Genomic DNA, 22,260 nt, shown 5'->3' with positions numbered 1-22,260 from the left:
GTAATATTTTGCGTTTGTGTTCGATCTCGTTTCAGGCTCAAACGAAACCTCGATTTATTTAATTTTTCACTCAGTCATACCATGAAGGCCTGAGCTGAATGTAAAGACCATTGAAAGATTCTCAAGTAGCTGTTCTCCGGAGCGCGAAGCAATCAAATATTCGGAAAATTCAGCAAAACCGGAAGTAGATTTTGAGCCTAATCGGAAAAAAATCGTTTTTCGCAAATTTCTCCCCAAAAAAGCTGCATTAGCAGAAACTAACTATGGTCCGTTTGTTTACTAGCTAGGACCAATCTATGGGCAAAAAATGAGCGAAATCGATTTTTCGACTTGTGCCGTTGTTTGGTCCATAGTTATGGGCACTGGCTCTTAAGATTGGTTTTTAGTGCAGAGTGCACTATTGGGATGGTTATGGGGGTTGCCTGCCGCTAAGGAACTAAGGCGCTATGCCGCTATGGCGCTATGGCACTATGGCCCTATGGCGCTATGGCCCTATGGCGCTAAGGTGTAAACTTTAATGTTTGTTTAATTAATTAATTTCAATTAATTAATTAGTCTAGAGGCAAGGAAGTAATGGGAGTAGGGTGGGAAAGGTACATGTGTACTCTACGTAAAACACATTTCATCGCCGTCGCTTAACTTTGAACATCGCAAAGCTATATATTTGTTTCAGGTAACCCCTTGCTCTCCTTGTGGTACCATTCTCCTTAGAACAAAACTAATTTGCCCTAAACGCATGCGTAGATTAGTTAGGGTTCGTGGCCTCTATATTAGGTGAAGGATACATTGCATACGGAATCACGCACAAATGTTGAGTGGTTTTCCTTATGGTAGAGCTCAACATGTAAGACGCATGCGTTCTAGCATTGTTAGTGTTATACACTATCTTTACACGCAGTATTTTATATATCGTGTCATGTGACCAAGGACGGCAGTTATTTTTCAGGTAGCGCCAGTTGTCCCTTTTTATTGCAAAAGTGAAACGTTACTGTGGCTGCGTAGCTTTTAGAATTACAAACAGGTCGGTTCAACAAATATCATCTGCTGTTTTCAATCTACAATAGTGTGCTTGTCAGGGTTCAAATATATTGCTTCTCCTTAGCGACTTGTTTGTTTCTTGCCATAATTGTGTCTGTAAGAGAGACCAAAAAGTTCTCAAGTTAGTGGCGTTAATACTCCGCAAATTGTGAATTTGTAACAAAAGAAACCAGGAAAATGCTCAAATATTGCTGCAGACGCCGTGGCACCTAATGAAAGTTCAAATTAATTTAATCAGTCTTTGAGGAGACTCATTCATATCGGCCAAGTAGCGCTCTTTATCTTCAATACTTTTCGTTGAAAAACTTCGCAGCCATCAATATCGTTGTGTGTTAATTTTGAATTGTTTTATTGTTAACAACAAAGGTGGCAACAGAAAAAGAAAGTGGTATTTCGTGACTATCTGATAATTAAATTAGTTCTTGTTCATCGGTAAAAATTTGCATTTTTAGTAAAACATCGTCTCTGTTCCGTTTCTTCATCAATACATCAGATATTTAACTTTCTTTCATTTATCTCCAAAAAACAAGGACATCTTCCGTATGTTTTGGAGAAAACAGGGGTTTCATATTACATGGCTTTGCGAGGAAAACAAAAGTATCAAGTTACAAAGTTGGCGTGAAGAGTTAAATTGTCACGTTTGCTGCTTCAGCGTATTGTTGAATTTAAAATGAACGAAAATCAACTGAAAGCACCAGTAGTAATTAATTTGTGCGTAATGTTTGGACCTTGAATGAAAATACAACCTTGAAACATACACACTGCAAAGGGGAAAAGCCGTAGCAGACTACCAAGGTAGACACAAACCGGAAGTGAACCGAGCAGGGGTGAGTACTTATGGGACTACTGTATCAGAGCTATCAATTGCGCTCGGCACTATCTGAGATTGTCTCACTAGTTCGGTTTTGTCGTTCATCGCGGTTTGCAGATTTTCCCATTTTTAGCATTTGGTTTTTGGTTTTCGTCAAAACTACGAGCGGGTTTTCGGATCTGGTATCCGATGCGCTTTTCGGTTTTTCCTATTTGGGTTCCTGTTTCTCTTCGATCTCAGCGCCTCTACTGATGTCGAATAGTCGAGAAACGTCAAAGTTGTACCGGTTAGCTCTCTGGGTGCAATCGCATGTTAGACCAAGTTACAAGTCGCACGTGACGGATTGATTCAACATTTCAATCGAATCTCCAAGCGTTGACGTCTTATATATAATTAGTTCGCAAATGGAGATATTAGATTAGGGATTTTCGATGAAAATTTCCAGAGCTAGGGCTTTTTGCGACTGCAAAATTGCAAATCTACAGAGGACTTTTGCGAATTTTCCTAAACTAGGCTCCACAGGTCTAATCACGGTTTTCGTCCCCTTTTGCTGGGTACTGGCAAAGGGGTCAGAAATTACAGTATTTGTATGGAAATTAATTGGATGGGAACTTTACCATACTGGGTAGCAGATTGTATTCACCAAATTTGAAGGACGTAACCGGGCTAGAAGACGCTCACTACAGTTGATTTTTAATTTTTCTATAATTTTTTCACGCGAACCGCGTCTACCCAGCCAAATATACAGACAAATGTACCGAAAATTAGAGAAATAGCTGAGCGTCTTCCCGCCAAGCTACATCTTCGAACTTGATGAATACAATCTTCTACCTGGTATTTTAACGTTGCGATCCACAAATTTTGTAAAATTCAGTTTTTGAAAAAGGTTATTTGTCATCGGATTCCCATACAAATACTGTAATTTCTGACAACTTTGCCTACCCGTCAAGATGGAGTCGAAAACCGTGACAACACAAAGTCTGATGACGACTGCAAAGTGGTGTGGTGAGGAGCGCTGCGTGACGCTCTTAGGCCATCCGTAGAAGAAACCACATTTTACGCTGTATGAGTTCAGAGAACACCCAGGCCTAAACCGTCAGCTTTCTCAACTCATCCAAAACAATGTTCTATCATGCAGATTTTAATGACTTCTACTTAAAAAACACAACTTTTAGATTATACTCATATAAACCAGACCGTGTAATAATTCACTCACTTGAACATAACTAACCTCCAGAATCATCAATAACCTATTTTGTTATATAGCTGGCGTTTTTCCCGCTACAGTGAAGTTTTATGGAGGAAAAAAAACAAAACTTCAAATTCCACACACTGAGTGGGAAAAAGTAAAAGGTGTTACATTTGTATTATAACAATATAGTATAAATCATGACAAGCACCTTGGTTGCGAGTCCCCAGATGGCTGGTCTGCCAATGAAAACAGCTCGTGCCCCTAAAGCCAGAGCCTTCAGTACATCTGTACCTAGTCTTATTCCACCATCAATGTAGACTTCACCCCTTCCTTTAATTGCCTCCACAATCTCTGGCAGAACGTCAATCTACCAAAAGAAAATATTACGGTGTTTAATGAATTTAAGTCTGTGTATTACTATACGTTTATTAAAGGGGAGAGTTTCTGTTCAATGATTATCACCTCCAAACACGATAGCTTCAGATATTTGGAGGGCTACTTCTTTTAGTACGGGAAATTATCACTGACAATTCTCAAGACAAGAACGTAAATTATTCTTTGTTGTTCATTTAGAGGTAGTGAAATTAAGGCTTCACCAAAGACGTGCTGGCAGATATACTTTATACGAAATATAGCCCATCTTTACCCGTTTAATTTTATCTGAAACTGAAAGCCAAACAGGAAAAATATAAGAAAGCGTTTTCTTGAGTGAATTAAAAATGAAAACAGGCAAAACTGGGTAATTGATAAAAGAGAGACTTGATGTCAGGGAGAACATAATCCTAGCCTTTCTTAAACTCAGTAATAATTCATCAAGTTTATACAAAGGAAATCATGAATGTGATGGTGTTTGTTTGGATATATGATTACGATTATAATTCTCCATTTTCTCCTTGGTTTAGTTTCGATTGACAAGATACATCAAACACTCAAGACAATGTTTGACCACATTTCGAAACACCTCGAAGTTCGTCAAAAACACTCCGCTGCGCGTTGTGTTTTTAACTCCGTTCTCGGTGTTTGGAAATGTGGTCAAACACGGTCTTTCGTGTTTGATATATTACTTGAAAGCACACCTACACCTTTATAAGCACTTACAGTAGCAGGGACATAATCTAACTGTCTTCCACCGGTGTAGGAAACAATGACTCCATCAACTCCATATGCAACAGCCTCCCTTGCATCATCTGCTGTCAGAATTCCCTTTAGTATAATTGGTAGTTTGGTGATGCTTTTTAGCCAGTCCACAATTTCAAAAGAAATTGATGGATCAACCAGTGAGTCAGCAAAACTGTTGAAAGCCAAGCTACTAATGTGCTTACTTTGCTCAAAATTGGATGATTTCTTTGCTTCTGATAACTGGGATGCTTCAGTGTTTGGAAGGTGTATTAAGTATGGCTGTAGAAGTGAGTGATTTTGGAAATCTGTCAGCCGTTTTCCAATCACACGTCTATCTACTGAGACAACAATTGCTTTGTATCCGGCTTTCTCTGCACGTTCCACAATGTTTCGCGTCACTTCACGCGATCTTAAAATGTACAGCTGCATCCATTTGAGTGAATCAGGAGCAGCATGTGTTACATCCTCTAGAGCTGTTGATCCCACACAGTATCATGCATGTCCGTGCCTTTGCAACAGCTGCAGTTAAAACAATTCAATAGTAATATGACTAATGGCTTGTTTTGACCTCTGGGAAGTAGCCTTAGCTTATGAGAGGGAAGAAGAGTTCAGGATTTCCAGGTACTTGTACTCATCATCATGCTTTATCGAAAGCGCGTTCTTTCCCAATTGCTGAGTTCAATTTCCGATAATTTTTTTTTCACTTTATTCACATTGCATACACTACCTTACATTTACAGTATATTACCTATCTACTTACATTACAATGCTTGCTTCTAACAACACAGTACCTAAGTCTACTTATAAGTGAAGCCTTGGAGCCGAATGGCTCATATTCTGCCGGAGCTTATCCCGGTTTCTGTAGCATGAAGCGGCTAGGAGTATTTCTACTCCCCCTGGACGGGCTGCTATTCTATCGCAGGTCACTCCCCTGCAATTTGTTAGGTTTCACCAACAATTCGCCGGTACCCATTTATAATCCTGGGTGGAGAGGGGCACTGTGAGAGCTTAGTGTCTTGCCCAAGAACACAACACAATGTCCCCGGCCATGGCTCGAACCCGGACCGCTCGATCCGGAGACGAGTGCACTAACCATGGAGCCACAGCGCCTCCACAAAGTCTAATTATATTACGCTACATTTCTTGTTATACTTTAACATTGCATAGAACAACAAGTGGATTAAGAACATCAGGCTGAAAGTTGGCCAATAAAGCACCATAGATATAAGAACCAATTCAGCTCAACTTACTTAGAGACATCACTTAATTTATATGGCATTACCTACTTACAATACGTTATATGACATTAATCACTTACAATGTACTATATGCTTACTTACTTACATCACTTACTATCCATGGCATTGCCTACTTACAATACGCTGTATTACTTACAAACTTCTGTTTCTGTAGGTTGCATCATCTACTTACAGCACGATGCACAGAGAAACTATGATACATTGTTTAAGCCTTGCAAATGGACAGAAGATTAATTAATAACTGATTATTGATTATTAATGATTACTACTATCGACCATTTGCCTCAAGTTTCTCTTCTACTTGCCAGCTGCTTAGAAATCCTGATTCCAGTCCTTATTTTTCTTGCCTTCTGTAGACTTACTACCAGATTCCTGCCCCCATGTTCACCATACCACTTACCTCAAAATTACATTCGTCAACAAGAATAAAGGAGTTTGATTGAACATCACGGTAAACAATATTGCGCAATGAGTTACAATGACTTCCAATTCTTACAAACAATGTGAATACCAGCCTCCCGAGTTGGAATGGCAGTCTAACTTTGGACAAAGAGAAGCAAAATCTCTAATGATGTTAAAATTTTTGTAGTTTTTAAAATATTCTTCATTCAAATTCCCGAATCTGATTGGCTGTCAGCTGGCCTAATTTGATCTGGGGCCTGTTTCTCGAAAGCCCCGGAAACTTTTCGGGCCCGAAAAGCCATTTTTAGTTAATCGGTATTTAAAGACTGAGAGGTGTATACGCCTGAAACTTCTTGTACGGAATGGAACCTCTGTTTATATTAAGAATATGTGAATAAAACAGCTCTGTCATTTTTGCTATACGGACTTTCCGGGCGCGAAAACTTTTCGGGACCTTCGAGAAACGGGCCCCAGGGCGGTGAATGTGCCATGCGTTTGTAACTGAACTGTTTATGGTCATGCCTGTGTAACTGTACTATATACGCAATTTGTCCGCTTATTCTGGATGATTGCACTTGAATTCTCTCATTTTCTCATGCATCTCATAAACAGATTGTTGACTTAACTCAGTGACGTCTTCCTGTCTTCCTTTATTCACCAAGAAGTTTTTTTTCAAATGTTTGTGTCATTCAGCTGTGTTAACAAGAGTTTGTGACATCACATTGAGGCAGCGTCCACGCTACGCCGGAGGAATTTGAAAACGCAGCTTTATTTCTACGGTTAGGCCTAAGGTCCACACTAATCCGTCACAAAAACGGAGCTTTTCGAAAACGCCTTTCAAACCAGCTGAATTTGAAAACGCAGGCTTTTTTTTTCGGGTGGACGGAAAACATTTTGAAAATGGATCCTTTTGAAAACGATGGCGTCAATTTCTCTGTCCGAGGTTTCCGCACACACAAATCCAAAATGACCAGTGATGGTTGCGTTTTCAAATTTCTCCGCCGTCGTGTGGACGGAAAGCATTTGATGCATCTCAGAGTGAAAACTCCGGTTTCAAATTCCTCCAGCGTCAGTGTGGAGCCGTGCACGGCATACAATTCATGGTAGGCCACCCATATAGTCTCGCTGCAGTTTGATTTTGTTTACTGATGCACGTGTTTACTGATGACGGCCTTCAAGAAAAGCCTGCCGCCTGACCAAGGCCAAACCAAACGATGTTGACTTTGACTTTATTATTATTATTATTATTATTATTATTATTATTATTATTATCATTATTGCTATTATTATTATTATTTAGTTTTTATTATAGCATTTTAGCCTTATTTTAATTTGTAGTTTTTTATTTATACGCTCACTAGAATCTTCAGAATTGAAGGAGGCGAGTCACCCAGGAAGAAGAAGATGAAGAAGAAAGCGGGTGAAAGGGGTAAAGGGGAAGGCGACTATATATGTCCTACCATGAAGTTCTTGCCCGGCCTGAGTTCAAATTTTGTTGGTAATCATAACCAGTATTCGCAAATCACATGTACAAATACAGACCAAATTAACTTGGGTCACTGATTTCTCACATATTGCAGTTGCCAGTTCACCATCAGGGTGAGCAAGCTTATGCTTTCCAGAGGGTGCAATTCCAACCGGCATAGTCAGTGATTTTTTGTCCGAGAACTGTTGTGGAAAGGTCCACTTGAGATATCCCACAGGGAATGCGTGGTCTAACAACCTGAAAACAATTCAGTTATAATGGATCATGATTAATACTATTTTTTACAACAGCTGCAGAAATTCGCGCGCTCTCATTGGCTACCGTAAACTTCCGAAAGTAACGACCCGTGCACAGCCATTGTTCTGTTCATTAAACCTTTTGTTCAGAGACTTTGCCGTTGCCGTCGTGGTTTTCTTCAGCTTAAACTCCCTACGACCAATCACTGCACACAACGGTTACCGTCTCGCGCGTCACTACACATCTGTGACCATCAATACACATCAATTATCGTGACTAAACACAATTTACTTTTACTAGATGATGATTTCTAGTGCTGGTGAATGATGTTTAGTGACGGTGAATGATTTCTGGTGATAGTATTAAACGTTGAATGACGTCTAGTGATGGTGAAATATATAGATTTAGCCAAGCCTAACAGCGGAGCTCCTGATTAAAGTTAACTTGGCTTGAGCTTGCGATCCAATCGAAAACCAGTGCCCGGGCAGCGGTCAAATTCAAATAAACAAGTGACCTCGATGAGCCCTAAACTTGAGCTCACGTGATACTGGTCAGTGGATACCTTGATTTGACAGGTGTCAATTGACGATAACATGGATGTCCAATATCAAATATGTATGTACCCTGTGAACCACCAGGAGCGCATCACTAGGAGCGTGCAACTCCCATACAAAGCCTATGTCACGGCATGTTTACAGACCGGTCTATTTTTAGGCTTCTTTTCCCGAAATAGAAAAAGAAAAATAGGTCAGTTTCGGTCTACATTAGCGCGCATCGGTAAGGGAAAAAAAAAAATGGCTGTTTTGCTTTCTAATCTTCCGGTGCAATGACGACAAGTGCAAGTCCGTGCTTGTGATTGGTCATCGAGATTACTGAGGGCCTCTTAATATGAGCCCGACGAATTTTGTGGCCTGTTCATATGGGAAATTTCAGCCCGGTCGACTGGGATGAAATTCAAGAAACAAAACTAAAATGGTGGAACGTAAACTTGTATCGTTCGCGGCTATTGTAGCTTTGTGGACTCTTGTAACTTTACTGATAAAGGTAATCCGTATACATCTGAAGTGGAAATGGATACAAGACAACAATTATGCCATTTTTGCGGCTATGTTGCGATAGCGAAGCTATTTTGTAGAAAAAGGTTTCGTCCCGGTAACCCGGGATAGAGTGTTCATATGGGAAAATTTTCATCGCGGTTAACGAGATCTCGGTCGTAAAGACCGTAACCGGGTAACCGGATCAGCCCCGCTTCTCATTTGAACAAATCGAAATTTTTACGAAGAAAAGAGTGAGCCTGAGCCGAGCCTGACCGGTTTGATCGGGCTCATATGAAGAGGCCCTGAGGGGGTCTGAATTCGCGGTAAATTCAAACTAAAAAATAGATCGGTCTGTGAAAACGCCGTGACAGGAATATGGGGTAGTTGTACGCTCCTAGTGATGGGCTCCTGGTGTACGAATTAGCTGGAGTATGGCCGCCACGCTTCGCGACGTCGTCGTCGTAGGGCGCACGCGCCCCAGATCCACACCGCTAGCCACGTTGACCATGAAAAAAGAGTTGGATGGTTTTCTGTTCTATGCATGGATGTGTTTCTGTTCCCGTAGTTATGGTGCTCCGCTTGGCGGTTCGGGCCGCTGGAGCTCTGCTATAATGTTTAGCGACTATAAACGATGACAATGTGCATTGGTCAGCTGATTGGTGGTCATTGATGTGTAGCGATGGTGAATGAGAATGAAGACGTTAGCATATCGTGGCACTTGAGCTCCGTTTTGTTGCATCCATAGGGAACCCATACAAGAAATATAATAGATTCCAACCAAGAGACTATCATCTTGATTCCAACCCATTATCTCCGTGTTCATATTAGCGTAGGACGTTTTTTCTGTAGGACACTTACTTATCATTTTCAACGGAGAGCATGGGAGAGGATCCGCGAGGAATATCTTAGCGTCGCGATCGCGTTTACGGTGGAACACTGTTTCGTGTCAAACCTAACTGACATTTTTTTTACAACAACAATTGTAGTCAAACAAGCAATATCATAAAAAAGAAAAAAGTTTAAAATATATATATATATATATATATATATATATATATATTTTTGATTTCAGCTTGACTCGTGACTCGAACTTTTAAACCGGGTCCAAGACTCGTGCCACAATTTAAGGTCACTTAACTCGTGGGCTGATAACCCACCTTTTATATGCCTGCACGTTTTCCCTTTTCGTGTTTTCGTCGTTTGCTCCCGCAGCAAAATATTCAAAGGCATACTTTGGCAAGTGTTTCCTAGCGTAGTCTTCAAAGTCAGCCACACAAACAGGTTCTAACGCCATCTTTGAGAAAGCCAATGAATCCTGCATGATGATTCGTGAGATTATGCAAGCGTATTGTGATCATGCGAGCGTATTTTGATTATGCAAGCGTATTTGAATAAGAACAAATCAGTGATGATTTGATTTGTACACTAAACACCAGAGTATGATTCCATTCCTCTCCAAATAAATATCTCTAAATCATCACCATGATGTCGAGAGATGTGTTAAAATCATGTCTGGAATCATAACAATGATCCCGTTTCCAACTTATGCGTAAAATCAAGTCTGCAATCATGGTAAGGTTTTACACCTTATGCTCAATTTTTTTCAATATTATGCTAATTATTATTTAGCTCGAAGAAGAGTTTTTAAAAACAAAGCCGTCACGTATGTATTTAAGTATGTATCCGAACCGAGTTTTATGCAAAGGCTCATTGCATACAAAAGAAAGTATTGTAAGAATCTTGTACTACCATACGCGAGAGAGCAGCTGAAATAAGTTACAGTATTTCTAGATCCTGTTTATTAAAAAAAAAACCGACACAGTGCTCTCAAGTCTCACGCATTGAGCATGAGGCTCACGCAAACGGATTCAATCTTGCGCTCTCACGCTGAAACGATTATTTCTCACGCATTGAAGGTTCCTTGCTGTTTTAGTCAAGTACATATATAATTAAGTATCTCTTTGGATATAATTTACTCCTTGTATGCTTTGCACTTGCTTCGACCACTTTTCAGCAGTAGGAATTCTTATGCAGAGCCAGCATTTCTCCAGTCAGTGGGTTTAATGGTTACTTTATGGTTACTTTTAAAGCATCATATTTCGACTCAGAATGAAGGAAAAAAGACTTCTTAGCTACTTCAATTTTTCAGAATCTTTAAAGGGGCTGGGGGCATGCTTTCTAAGGGCTTGGGCATGCTTTCGAGCGCTGAAGTTGCTAACGTCCTAGGGAATGTGGGGACATGCTCCCCCGGGAACTGTTGAAATTTAGACGCTTGGAATTGCGATTTTCAGCCATTTTCCAGTCAGTACTTGGACCTAATGTACAATCGAACCTATGACTATTTTTACCATGTTTATGTTTAACAACCGTTCTTTAATTCAAAATCTCAACAGCCTCAATCAGATAATCTCTCCTATCTATATTATTCCTTTGAATTTGGCGTGACCCTTATATTCTGCTGAAGACGAGAGGACCTTGGCAGCTTTCCCCTGTCTCTCTTTTCCTTCCATAATGCCATTTGTTCATAATACAGCTTCATATTCTTTCACTGGTGACCCACTAATAAAAATATGAAGCAGACGGTCGAAGATCTCTTTCCTTTTTCCTTAAGCGTGTTTTTAGGCGTTTTAGGGCACTGCTCACTCAGCTGAGAGTGAGAAAAAATACTCAGCAATGATGGACTCGATTTATTGGACGTGGACGTTTTAGCATATATAAGAAACCCTGGGTTTCACGACCCGTTGACATCGCGCGTGAGAGAGGAAAACACATTTAAAACTCTGGAAATGCGTCTTCACTTCGACTCAAACGTTTAAAACAATCGATGCATTCTCAGTTCCGAAATTCGTTGTCGGTCTATCTTGCCATTGGTGTCGCTTTCTCTATTTCTCTGGAGTAGTCTGTCGTTCGTCGCCAATTCATAGCTCTCACGTCGCCTTTTCAAGGCCATGTCGCTTGTCCGAATTTGCCCCTAACAGGGTCTCATAAGAGTGCGAGGGAATGCCCTTGTACTGGTTCCCCTTGGGCCCACAATTGAGCTAAACGACTGTCATTCATTCTCCCACCCAAACAAACTGCGCTGGTCCCGTACAAACCCGTACAAACCCGTACAATACCCGAGACAACTACCCGAGGCCCGAATAAAACTGGGTTCCAGTTTTCTCCGGCGAAACGATCTCTAAGAACGCCTGGCGATAATTGTGGTCCAGTTCAGCAACATGTTTGTCCTCGCTGAAATGAAAGATACTGTCAGAGTAAAACCTTGGCATTTTGGAGTTGATCTTCGCGAAGCTATCGCATCTAAGTTGAATAAAAAGCTTGCTAACAAGGTGAGTTGGTAGAGTGGATGTATAAATTGATCAGAGTGTGTTTTTAACTTGTTGGAATACATCTATCCCTATCTACATTGTACACCATGTTCCTTTCGATGTGATTCGATTCGATAACTTCAAGTTACTTGTTGTTAGGTTGTTCATAATGTTGGTTTGTGTATTGTGCTACACGATATCACTTCTATTGGTGATTCCTATCTTTTTCCCGGTGATGGATCTTCGCATACTCCGGGTGAGTTTTGACTACCATTCGGTCCCAGATAGCCTATAGTTAGCCAGGGCTCGAAAATGCCAATTTTTTCACAAGGGATAGAGTGACTTTAAGATGCAAGTTTAACTCTACCTGTGCTTAATACCCCAACTCCCTTTGAATACTCAAAAGGAATTGTCCTCGTTTGCATTGAACTTCATGTCCGTGTTTTTGTAGGTTTATGTGCCAAGGTTGTGGCTCAGTGCATAAACCTGCCAAAAAAAATAACTTGATCAATATTTCCCCAATGCGGATCTCATGCTAGTTCAATAAAATATATTTATTCATCAATTTTTTATGGCAGTGGGCAGTTTGTCTTTTTTGGGGACAAAATGAACATGTGTGTATCATGTGATAACATAATCATATTTGTTCTTTTCTGTTGCAGTAAAATTTCGTTTTGTTGTCTTTCGTCCATTTGTTGATGAAATTCTTACTGGAAGAATCAGAAGTAGTAACCATGAAGGAGTCCAAGGTGTGTGGTGCTTTGAAATGAAGTTGTTTTGTTTAAATATGGGTTAAAATCCCAGTATTACACCCGCTTTCAGTGTTACATGCATAGGCAACGTCTTGCAACCATCTTTCAACATGCCATGTAAATGACTGAAAGACTGTTTAACTGTGAAACTGGCAATTTTTCTGGTTATTAGCAGAAGAAATGACAAAGAAATGATAATTACTGATCTCAAATGACTGAAGAAGATTGTGGACTTAAGCATGTTTCCCTATTTACAGGATAATTCAAATGATTTTAGTGTAGTTGATCAGCTCTCAAAAGTGACTTTCAGTAGAATTGCGCCCCTTAACCTGTTTTAATAATTGAAAGATGTAAGCATTCAAAACAGTTGATATATCTCTCACAGAGTGACTTCTTGATACTCCTAGCCTTAGTTTGATGTCAAATAAATTCATGTTTCTTGACTAAAAGTCAAGGTTGACCGTAAAAAAGTCGTTGTGCTTAATTTTTTTTTTTTGATGGAGGCCAGGTGACATAGCATGTCGAGAGACGGCATGTCGAAAGATGGTTGAAAGATGTTGCCTATGTCATGTAACACTGAAAGCGGGTGTAAAACTTATGATTTTTTTTCTTTTTTATTTATTTGACAGTGTCAATGGAGTTTTTTGATGATATTACTATCCCTTATGAATACCTTCAGCAGCCCTCCAAGTTGTATCCTCTGAACATCACTTAAATTGGTTTTTCTTATGATCAATTATATGAAGCACCTCACAAATGGCATTACATTATATTTCAGAAGGTTATAGTTATAGAGAACATGGACATACCTACTATTATCCCACACCAGCATATTTTTGAGAAATGTTTTTAATCATGTGAAAGAACAAATATTTGCTCCTTCTTCAGGCAAGAGACACATATCATTCAACCATTTTTTGTGAGCCATTGGGTGATTCCAGAAAATATGCATATCATACCACAGGTGGCATAAACATTTGAACCCCCCTTACCTTCGAAAATTCCAAAATGCTCTACCCCCCATGGGATGCCCTCCGAATTCCAAAATCATTAACCCCCCCTCCCTTCTGGAACCCTCTACAATTCCTTGTTTGACTTCTTATGACTTCCAACGAAAGAGATTTTACATTTTTACATTTCCCAGAAGTTTTTGCTAGTAATTTTCAGTCAAACAGCTGTCTACAGGGCTCAAAATTGTGGCCGATATGATTGCATGTTTACGTGAGTAAATGCTCAGCAACTTAAACTTCTTCCCCTTCAGGCGCAATTTTGCAACTAGTTTTCAACTAAACGAGTGAAGAAATAAAAATTTCAGTTGTATTTTGTGCTTAATTACTATGGAAATAAGAACATGTGTGGGCAAATCCTGCCTAATTTACCTTCGATATTACGAACGATACTCACTCAATTAGACACCATTACAGTGGTTTCTTTATGTACATATATTGCTTGTGCATAGTAACCAAACATGATGCCTTTCATTGCAAACCATTAATCTGACAAGAAATTCTTCAACTTAAAGGACTCTGGAGCCCAATGTACAACCCAGATTTGATCAGGTTTCTGTAAATGAATGCAAACACATGCATGACAGATCGATGCTTGTCTTGTATCTTGCTTTCCGCGATCATAAGCAGTGTCATCAGTTCTTTTGTGCATTCACACTCTTGTCTTTCCCCTCCAGAAACCCCCCGTGACCTCAGAATTCCAATTGGAAGTACCCCCCATGTCTTTGGATTTCCAGTTCAAAAAACCTCCCCTTGCCCACAGAATTCCAAAAAGCCACCCTTGGTTTAGGTATGGATATCGTTTGGAATCACGCATTGTATTTTGGTGTAGTATGGTTTTGTTTCTATTATTTTATGTCATCTGTTACTGCTACATGAAGTATTTGTTGCAGTAAAAAAGGGTTCTGCAGTCAAGATGTTGCACTTTTTAAAAGTCCTTGACACACAAATACATCAGTGACGAGGACGAACAGCTCTGGGTATGGGAATATACAGCAGATGATGAGGGACATGATTTGTTCATGGATATCAATGAGGAGATCAGATTCCGAGTTGTGGATGAAGTATTCACTGATTTGAGTCCTGCAGGACCTGAGATGTCAGGGGAAAAGAAAAGTACTGACGACACAGAAAACAAAAGATCGCCATATACCATCACAGTGAGTCACTTTGCCATTGTAAAAGAAATTGAATTATCTACAGTTAGTAAAAGCCCTAATAAAAGTCAAACTGGATGGCTTGTTCCCTGGTTGAGGGGGTACTCCCTTCATTATTTATATAGGTATATGCATAACACCAAAGAGTGTTGTTTTTTCAGGCATTTTGGCCTTAAATAAGGTATAGATTTTAATTTGCTTTAACTTTTTTGGTCTGAAATAGGGCATGGTCTGCACTCTGGTCTGTATGTTGTTTACAGGAAACTAATTTGTCCCCATTAAAATTTGAAAATTTGAGGTTGCAGCACTTTTGAAAAGGTTATGCAAATGAAAGCAGGATATTCATGACTTCCTGAAATCATGTTTTAGAGACTGGTTCTTCTCAGAACTATGTAATATGTCGTGTCCTTGGGCAAGATGCTTTACTCTTGCAGCATTCTATCCTCCCTGTGTATCAAAATTAAAAAAAAAACGAGTTCTAGGGAAAAAAAAGTCAGGGTAGTAGTCCAAAGTTTTTTGTCCATTTCTGCTGACAAAATGCTGGAGCTAACTAGAGCAAGCTAAAGAAACAATAAACTTATCTTAGTCAATGCGACAGAAACCAGAGTTAAGTGCCAAGAAACTGGTGAACCTTCTGGCTTGGAAAAACTTGCAATTATAGCCATGGCTCATTGCTCCCAACCGGTTTGGATGCAGCAAGAGGCAGCTGTATTCACAGGCCATTCTTAGTGGCCTTCTTGGTGCAGACTGAATCATTAATAGCATCTGAATATTACTGTTCAATGACATTACATATTTACCCAATTAAGCACCCACGGCACTTATTCTTTTGTCAAACTTCATGTTGAGCAAGTGTCATTTTGTACAAGTTTCTTTTTGGCAGAAAACTAGAGAAATTTCTGGCTTCTCTAACTTTTATACATTCTAGCCTGTTCCTAGCCCTCTGTGTGGACGCTCTTTGGGCTTGTCACGCAACCTTACTCGTGGGGGAGGAAGAATGCGTGATGAGCCCAAGCGGGAGGGAGGTGGGGAGGAGGGCAGTGCAAAAAATGTTGAGAGGAAAGTAAGGCCTGCTTAAAATTCATTCTCTCTGACACCAGGTTTGTTTGTATTTCCAGGTTAATTAATTCGTGAATCTTAACAAGGCGTTTCTTTGTTGGTATTTAGGGATCCATAAGTGAACCTGGCCTTGGCCTTAGGTCATGGTGGTCAAGTTGATGAAGATTGTCTGGGATATCAACGCTTATGTCACACCTACTGGGCACAGCATACTTTGTGTGTTCATGACTCGATACATCAAGCAAGTCAGAGTATGTGTGCCTGTTGTCTCGAAGATTTAAAGGGCAATTCATGAATTCATGAATGAACAGATGGCTCTCAGTGTATCCAGGGCTCGTTGGTGGAAGCTCAGAAGAACCCCCACCCATAGAACATTGTGAGGTTCCCCCTCGCGTGATGTTCGTTGGAGACCCTAAAATTGGCATTGAGAAGGGATGAAAACACGAACATGTTCCATGAAACATTCTGTGCGAAATAGTCCGTAATAGCCGCGAGCTGAGAGCCGTAACAACGTATCTTTTTTTTTAATTTTTCATGGGTCTTCTGTCCGCCATAATGACGTGCCCGAAACGCCAAGGTGTCCATGTGTAAGGAAGGGAAATACTCCTCCAAATATATACCTATCCCCTCGAACGCACAAGTTCAGAGAGACAGCGAGTGTCTTTTTGTAACGCAAGGGCAGATTCTTCATATGGGTAATAGTTTGTAAGCACACGTTGCAAACACTAGAGGGAAACCAAATTGTTGGACGATAATTTGCAGACAGTTGTCATTCCTCAGTAATTTAAGCGTAAAGCCATTTTATTAGAGCTTCCAGAAGCGTTTTTATAGTTATAGAGAAAATTGCACGGGACTTTCTGAAGGTCTGAGAGTTCGGTCAGTTTTTTTATATTTTATTTTTGTTTTGAATAGTATTCGACATCGTCAGATCTTCATTGATGCCTTAACCTGGAATCGTCCGCCAATCGAGTGCAAGATACATTCCAAATACAAATCAACCAATAGCTACCCTCGATCAAACAGCCTGTTCCAGGACTATTTGTCGGGCGCACCCCGCAGAGCTCCGAAAGCTTCGCGTCTTTTAGAGTCAAGAAAGCGTAGGTACAGGGTTGAGAATGTTTGTGCTTACAAAACCTGCGCTGGTTACCGAAGCTAATTGTACCCTTTAGCTCTGTACCTTGTCTATTTCTATTCTCGGCAATATGGTATGTTGAAATTAGCAAAAACACAACTATCGTTCTAACTTTCAAAATACACCTGTTAACCGCCTAATCTATTTAGAGAACACGCATAACGATACCTAGCGGCCATTGAAAAAAAAAACTTCCTGGAGTTTTGGTCTCAAACAGCTTTTCGGCTCTAAATTTTAAAAACACACCAAGAGAAAGGTCAGCGGTTTTGCGCATTAGACTTGAGCTCACGTGCTAGCTGACACATGACACACAGTGGACAGAACTGGATGGCAAGGTAATCATCCATGAGAGAGCCCTGAAAATAATGGGATAATTAAATATCAGATAACCCTGAAATACAATCCTACTTAAAATCAGGCATGTGGCAGTTCTCGTAAAGTCCCACATGAATGGCTTGATACTCTTCAATAGAACAATAGAGCAAAGAACAAAGCCCCTAGCCCTAAAACAGAAACAGCTGCTACAATGATGAAACAACAGCAGCTTCACTTCTGTTGAAGGAAGGTATTACCATTTTAGGCTTCGCACTGTTTAACCAGCACGACGCAAAGGGTACTCCAATTTTCCGTATAGTTTTTGAGAATTCTCAATCCATCAATGATCATTAATTTCCAACGAAATTTAGGAATATTTTGACTTGAACAAAAAGCATCCTTACTTCATAAACTAACTCTAATAATAGGCCACGTTCGATATATCAATATTCTAACATGGCTCCCAGGGCTTTCGGGTCAAAATCGTAATTTTTTGCATCTCTTTTGTCTCTCAATTCCCAAAAGAGACTTGGATACAAAGAAAACAAAACTAAATATGGAAGGTTGTCATTAAAGCCTCGGAGCCATGTTATAATAATAATATATCAAATGCGGCCTATTCCTTAAAGGATCTAATGAAATGTCCACATCATCCAGTCTATTGAAGAATTTAATAAAACTATTCGATTCGCCCTTGTTGGTTAATCAGGTTGGACGTTGTCTCGGATGCAGAGTAGGAACAAACAATCGATCAATGGTGCGAGTATCGCTACGAATAAGAAACTGTTCAAGTGCTTCATCGATATTTATAAAAAGCAAAATTGTTTCCCAGAGGGATTTAAGGATATTTTTACCTGTATATTCTGCTCTGCCCTAAACTTGGCCCTGAGACCAAACAGTGCAGTGTGAGGACAGCAGCACGGCAAACAACATCCCTCACCCATCTGGCTGGAAATGTCCAACAGCAGAACTTCCGGGCAAAGCAATCCCATGCACACTGCAAACAGAAACAAAATTTCATGGGTAAGTCCAATTTTACTTTCTTGGACTCCACAATACAACTCCTAGTTTGATGAAAATGAAGCCAAAAAGCTCTAAATTGAGTTGCATGTAGATTTTGTTTTGCTTCCAGTCTCTGTCCCGTTCGCATGGTTTCTTATCATTTAGCCAGAAAATCCGATAATTTCGGTTGACAGCCAAATGGAACAGTAATGTTTCCGGAAAAAATGCGGTCAGAAAATGTACGTCCATTTTTGCGTTGGAAATAGGACGGCGGAATGTCCTACTCATTTGCGAAATTTTCACGCGTCAGCCCAAAACATTACGGAAAATGGAAATTCTACAGTTTTTGCGCCAAAGTCTACCCGTGTCACCCGTCTTTGCATTGAATTGAATTCGTGATGTTCCCGTTTCGGTAGAAAAAGCAATTGAGTGATTTCACACCTCAGCCCAAAGTGGTCACTTTCGGATGTGAGAGATCCTCGCTTATAAATACCAAAAGTTCCGACTGTAGAAATATTACTGGGTATGGGAGATGGTCGAAAGGAACGGTTCAACAGTATACTTACTAGAACCACAGTCATCAAAACATCCGCATAGACCAGAGCTCCAGTGCCGTTTTTGCCTCTCTACCTGTACTACTGACTGATTGACCACTACTGTAGTCTGATTTGAGGTGTGCTGGTAGGCTGCTGGTTGCTGAGTGATCACAGGGGCCTGAACGCCAGGGTATTGACCGGGTGTGTACCCTGGCTGATACCCTGGTGGCGGGTAAGGTTGATCTGCTGGTTGCGTTGGGGAGTTTGGATGTCCTGTAGGTTGCTTTGTGGGGTGGAGGTGATCCGCTAGAGGCTGCTCAGGGTAGGGGTCGTCCACAGGTGGCATAGGTACCAGTTTAGAAGCCATGTTTTCTGCAAGGAAGGTCAAGGTAAACGTGGATGGTGAAACAGACTTTCTTTCGTGCTCGGTATGCTAGAAATGCGCAGCCCAGTCCCCAGGTGTTTTCAGTTCAGGAAAGGCAGGGCTGATATCGTGAGCGATGACGTCACCGAAGAGCACTAGCTCTTTCCCAGACTTTACGCAGACAGCGAGGCCAGAGTAAGCACCTAGGTACTAGGCTGAGAAATGCAAACTGCCATATACAACCTGGACAAGTCTTGTAAAAATAAATGTTATGCTGAATGTCTGCATGCGGTACTAGAATCTCAGTTGTCAGTGAAATGTTCAGCTGTTAATTACAATCTCAGCTAATTTCTCACCCATCAGTAAACTCAACAGACTTCAACTTTCAGTTATCATAAAAGGCGCCTCATTTCTAAGCTGACAATCCGAAATTTTAATGTTTGACCAATTTTAAGCTGTCAACGACCTTTCGTCTGCTAAAAATTGTAGTTAGCCGATTATGACACCATCAAAACATTTCTGACTTTTATTATCTAATCAGAAAGCTAGCGGCAACAGGCGACTCTTCAGAGATTTGCATCCAAGCAGAACTGCATAAGACGTATTTTAGGTTAAAGAAAAACATAACTGTATTATCAGACTATCCATTATAGTCTCTTGATGCGAGACACGCATAACGCTCGCATTACGGGATTCATACGTTCATATAAGGATATGTTTACACAGTGCTAGCCCTTAGTAACGTTTTTAATGTTATTTACTGTGTAATGTTCGAGACTTCCTTTGGATAACCCTAAGTTTCATCTGAGAGATTTAGCCGTCAGATGTCAGTCATTTGTTTCGTTTTGCAGTGGTTGCCGTCAGCGGAAACTGAAAAGTTACCAGCAAGCGTCGGATACAAGCGTGGGATCAGTGACCTAGACGAGGCACTCTTAGCAGTTCGAGTACATAATAACAACAGTTGGCCGAACAGGATCTGTCAGTGTTCAATTTCGTTCCCAGAGTGATATGAATTTCAACAAATCCGAAGAGCACCGTTTCCTTACCTAAAACATTTCTGGAACGCAGATTTCAAAATTAGAAAAATGGTCAGTTTTCTTTTAAACTACAACCCTGATTTATCGAAGTCGCACGGTCCCGACAATTAGGTTCGTTTATCCTGGCCCTTGTATCATCATATTTCTGTTGCTTGTCTCTTCGAGAACATCCTGACTGCTTGAGTAGACTGCCTGTGGATGTTATGTCTTGAAAATACGTATTTTCAAGCGCAAATTTGTTTCAAATTCGAGTTAGTTATGCATCTTACTGGGTCAGATGTTGCTGAAAGGGTTGCACGAAACCAGGATCATGGGCTCCCGACTAGACAGAGACAGGGAAATAAACGCCGTCGTGTTCTGTTGCTCAATAGTTTTAGTAGACTGTCCGTAGCCATCTGGTGTTGAAAATACGTTGTTGACATGAAAATTTGTTTTGAAGTCGAGTTAATTTTCGATCAACTGACATCAGTGACAAAGTCCGATCAATGAATTTAAATTTGATCACGGAAGAGGGGGTTACTCCCTGAAAATGTGGGTGGGGATGTGTGACGCACTTCTCATCATTTCTCTAGAGATGAATAAGACCGATGATAACAAGAGTTTCGTCGAAAAATTATAACTGACTAGGGTGTAGAAAACGTGACTTGTGAGGGACCAAAATTGTCAAAATCTATACCCAATAACCTTGATGACTGAAAACTATGACCTTCGGCGCCACTCATAGATATATGGCCTATATTAGAAAGTAGCCCCCCCCCCCCGTCCCCCGGCTAAAACTTTACATTCCGGCTTGTACGTCGGAAGCCAACAAGAGTGAAACTGGCGCTTATGTTGAGCGACCAACTTCAGTGAAACATAACTAATCCTGGTTGTTACAAAACCTCAAATGAACTGTACATCGAAATTCCAATCGCTGTCTGCAGTTCCTTTGAGTAATCGCTTACTTTAAAGGCGATGGCAGACGAGCATGGATTATAGATTCTCTCATTTTCATACTATACTGAGATTCAGTCACTAGTATTCTAAGAGAAATAAATCAGGAGACAAAACAGCGAAAACTGAATGAATTGTTAAAACGTGAGTGACATACGTACCGGTAAATGCTTTCCAAGAGTTAAGCCTTGAGCAATTTTAATACGAAGCTGTTTCGAAGAAAGCCTATCTGAGAAGCGTCAGTGGTAACTAAGCCTGAAACATGATCCTGACAAGAAGACAAAGAGGTCAAAGATAAAACTTTGTTTTGAAAAATAAATATAAACGGAAGGGGTGTCAAGTGTTCAACATTTGAAAACCATCGCCGTTACCTTGGGTTGTCATGAATGGAGGTCATGAATGTGTGCCATGGCAAGCCACGGGCCCTGGCGACCGAAATATGGGCCAACATTCCTTTCCCATCTGACCATAAGGCTGCTATTTGAAGTTAACGAGGCCTAAAATCATACAAGCCATATCCAAAATGCCATCGGTTAGCAGATACAGCTCTGCCTGGCCTAAGGCACCCAACTAAGACTTCGTCACGTAATGTTCAGACGATTTTAGGACCTTTTGCGCAAAAAAGGATCATGCACTCTTGTTATTGTTAGCACATCATAGGAGAGGGAAAACATTTGTTCTCCATGCAACCAGAATATATTGCACCAAACTTATCCACCGATAAAATTTATAAGAACAATATCCTATTTAACAATTAGATTATGAGCTCGAGATTTCTATTGCGTGATAGTTGACGAGGGCAGGCCGAGTCAACTATCATGCTTAGAAACCGAGAGCGAATAATCTAATTGTTTACTATAAATCTACTAGTCGTTCGAAACTCGGGATTTCTATCGCATGATAGTTGATGAGGACAGGCCAAGTCAACTATGACGCATAGAAATCGAGAGCGAATAATCTAATTGTTTTAGTATAAATCTACTAGTCGTTCAAAACTTTTATTTATCGAAATCCTCTTCACAGACGCTTCGAAAACTCGCTAATCACTATCTATCACAGAATAGTAGTAACGTAGCC

General features: G+C 40.4%; 2 protein-coding genes and 1 pseudogene across 2 annotated transcripts; 1 reads left to right on the top strand and 2 right to left on the bottom strand.

The window, feature by feature from the left end:
- Positions 1-3,189: 3,189 nt before the first annotated feature.
- On the bottom strand, positions 3,190-10,210 carry LOC110065179 (2-Hydroxyacid oxidase 1-like; annotated as a pseudogene).
- A 1,555-nt stretch (positions 10,211-11,765) lies between these two features.
- LOC149112525 (DNA-directed RNA polymerase III subunit RPC8-like) lies at positions 11,766-16,625 on the top strand. Its single transcript, XM_089290400.1, has 6 exons — positions 11,766-11,910; positions 12,049-12,145; positions 12,552-12,638; positions 13,271-13,334; positions 14,607-14,808; positions 15,973-16,625. The coding sequence occupies exons 1-6, from the start codon at positions 11,800-11,802 to the stop codon at positions 16,021-16,023; spliced, it is 612 nt and encodes a 203-aa protein (XP_089146526.1). The 5' UTR covers positions 11,766-11,799; the 3' UTR covers positions 16,024-16,625.
- Positions 16,626-16,741: 116 nt separating this feature from the next.
- On the bottom strand, positions 16,742-21,437 carry LOC149112524 (placenta-specific gene 8 protein-like). Its single transcript, XM_089290401.1, has 4 exons — positions 21,345-21,437; positions 18,880-19,221; positions 18,166-18,308; positions 16,742-17,352 (listed from the first exon to the last, which is right to left on the bottom strand). The coding sequence occupies exons 2-4, from the start codon at positions 19,214-19,216 to the stop codon at positions 17,254-17,256; spliced, it is 579 nt and encodes a 192-aa protein (XP_089146527.1). The 5' UTR covers positions 19,217-19,221; positions 21,345-21,437; the 3' UTR covers positions 16,742-17,253.
- Between the last annotated feature and the right edge of the window lie 823 nt (positions 21,438-22,260).

The sequence above is a fragment of the Orbicella faveolata genome, unplaced genomic scaffold (assembly GCF_042242905.1).
Source record: "Orbicella faveolata isolate gen_17 unplaced genomic scaffold, um_ofav_v1 contig_2, whole genome shotgun sequence".
Lineage (NCBI taxonomy): Eukaryota > Metazoa > Cnidaria > Anthozoa > Scleractinia > Merulinidae > Orbicella > Orbicella faveolata.
Note: the sequence above shows the minus strand (reverse complement) of the source record. Positions and strands in the feature narration are given on the sequence as shown.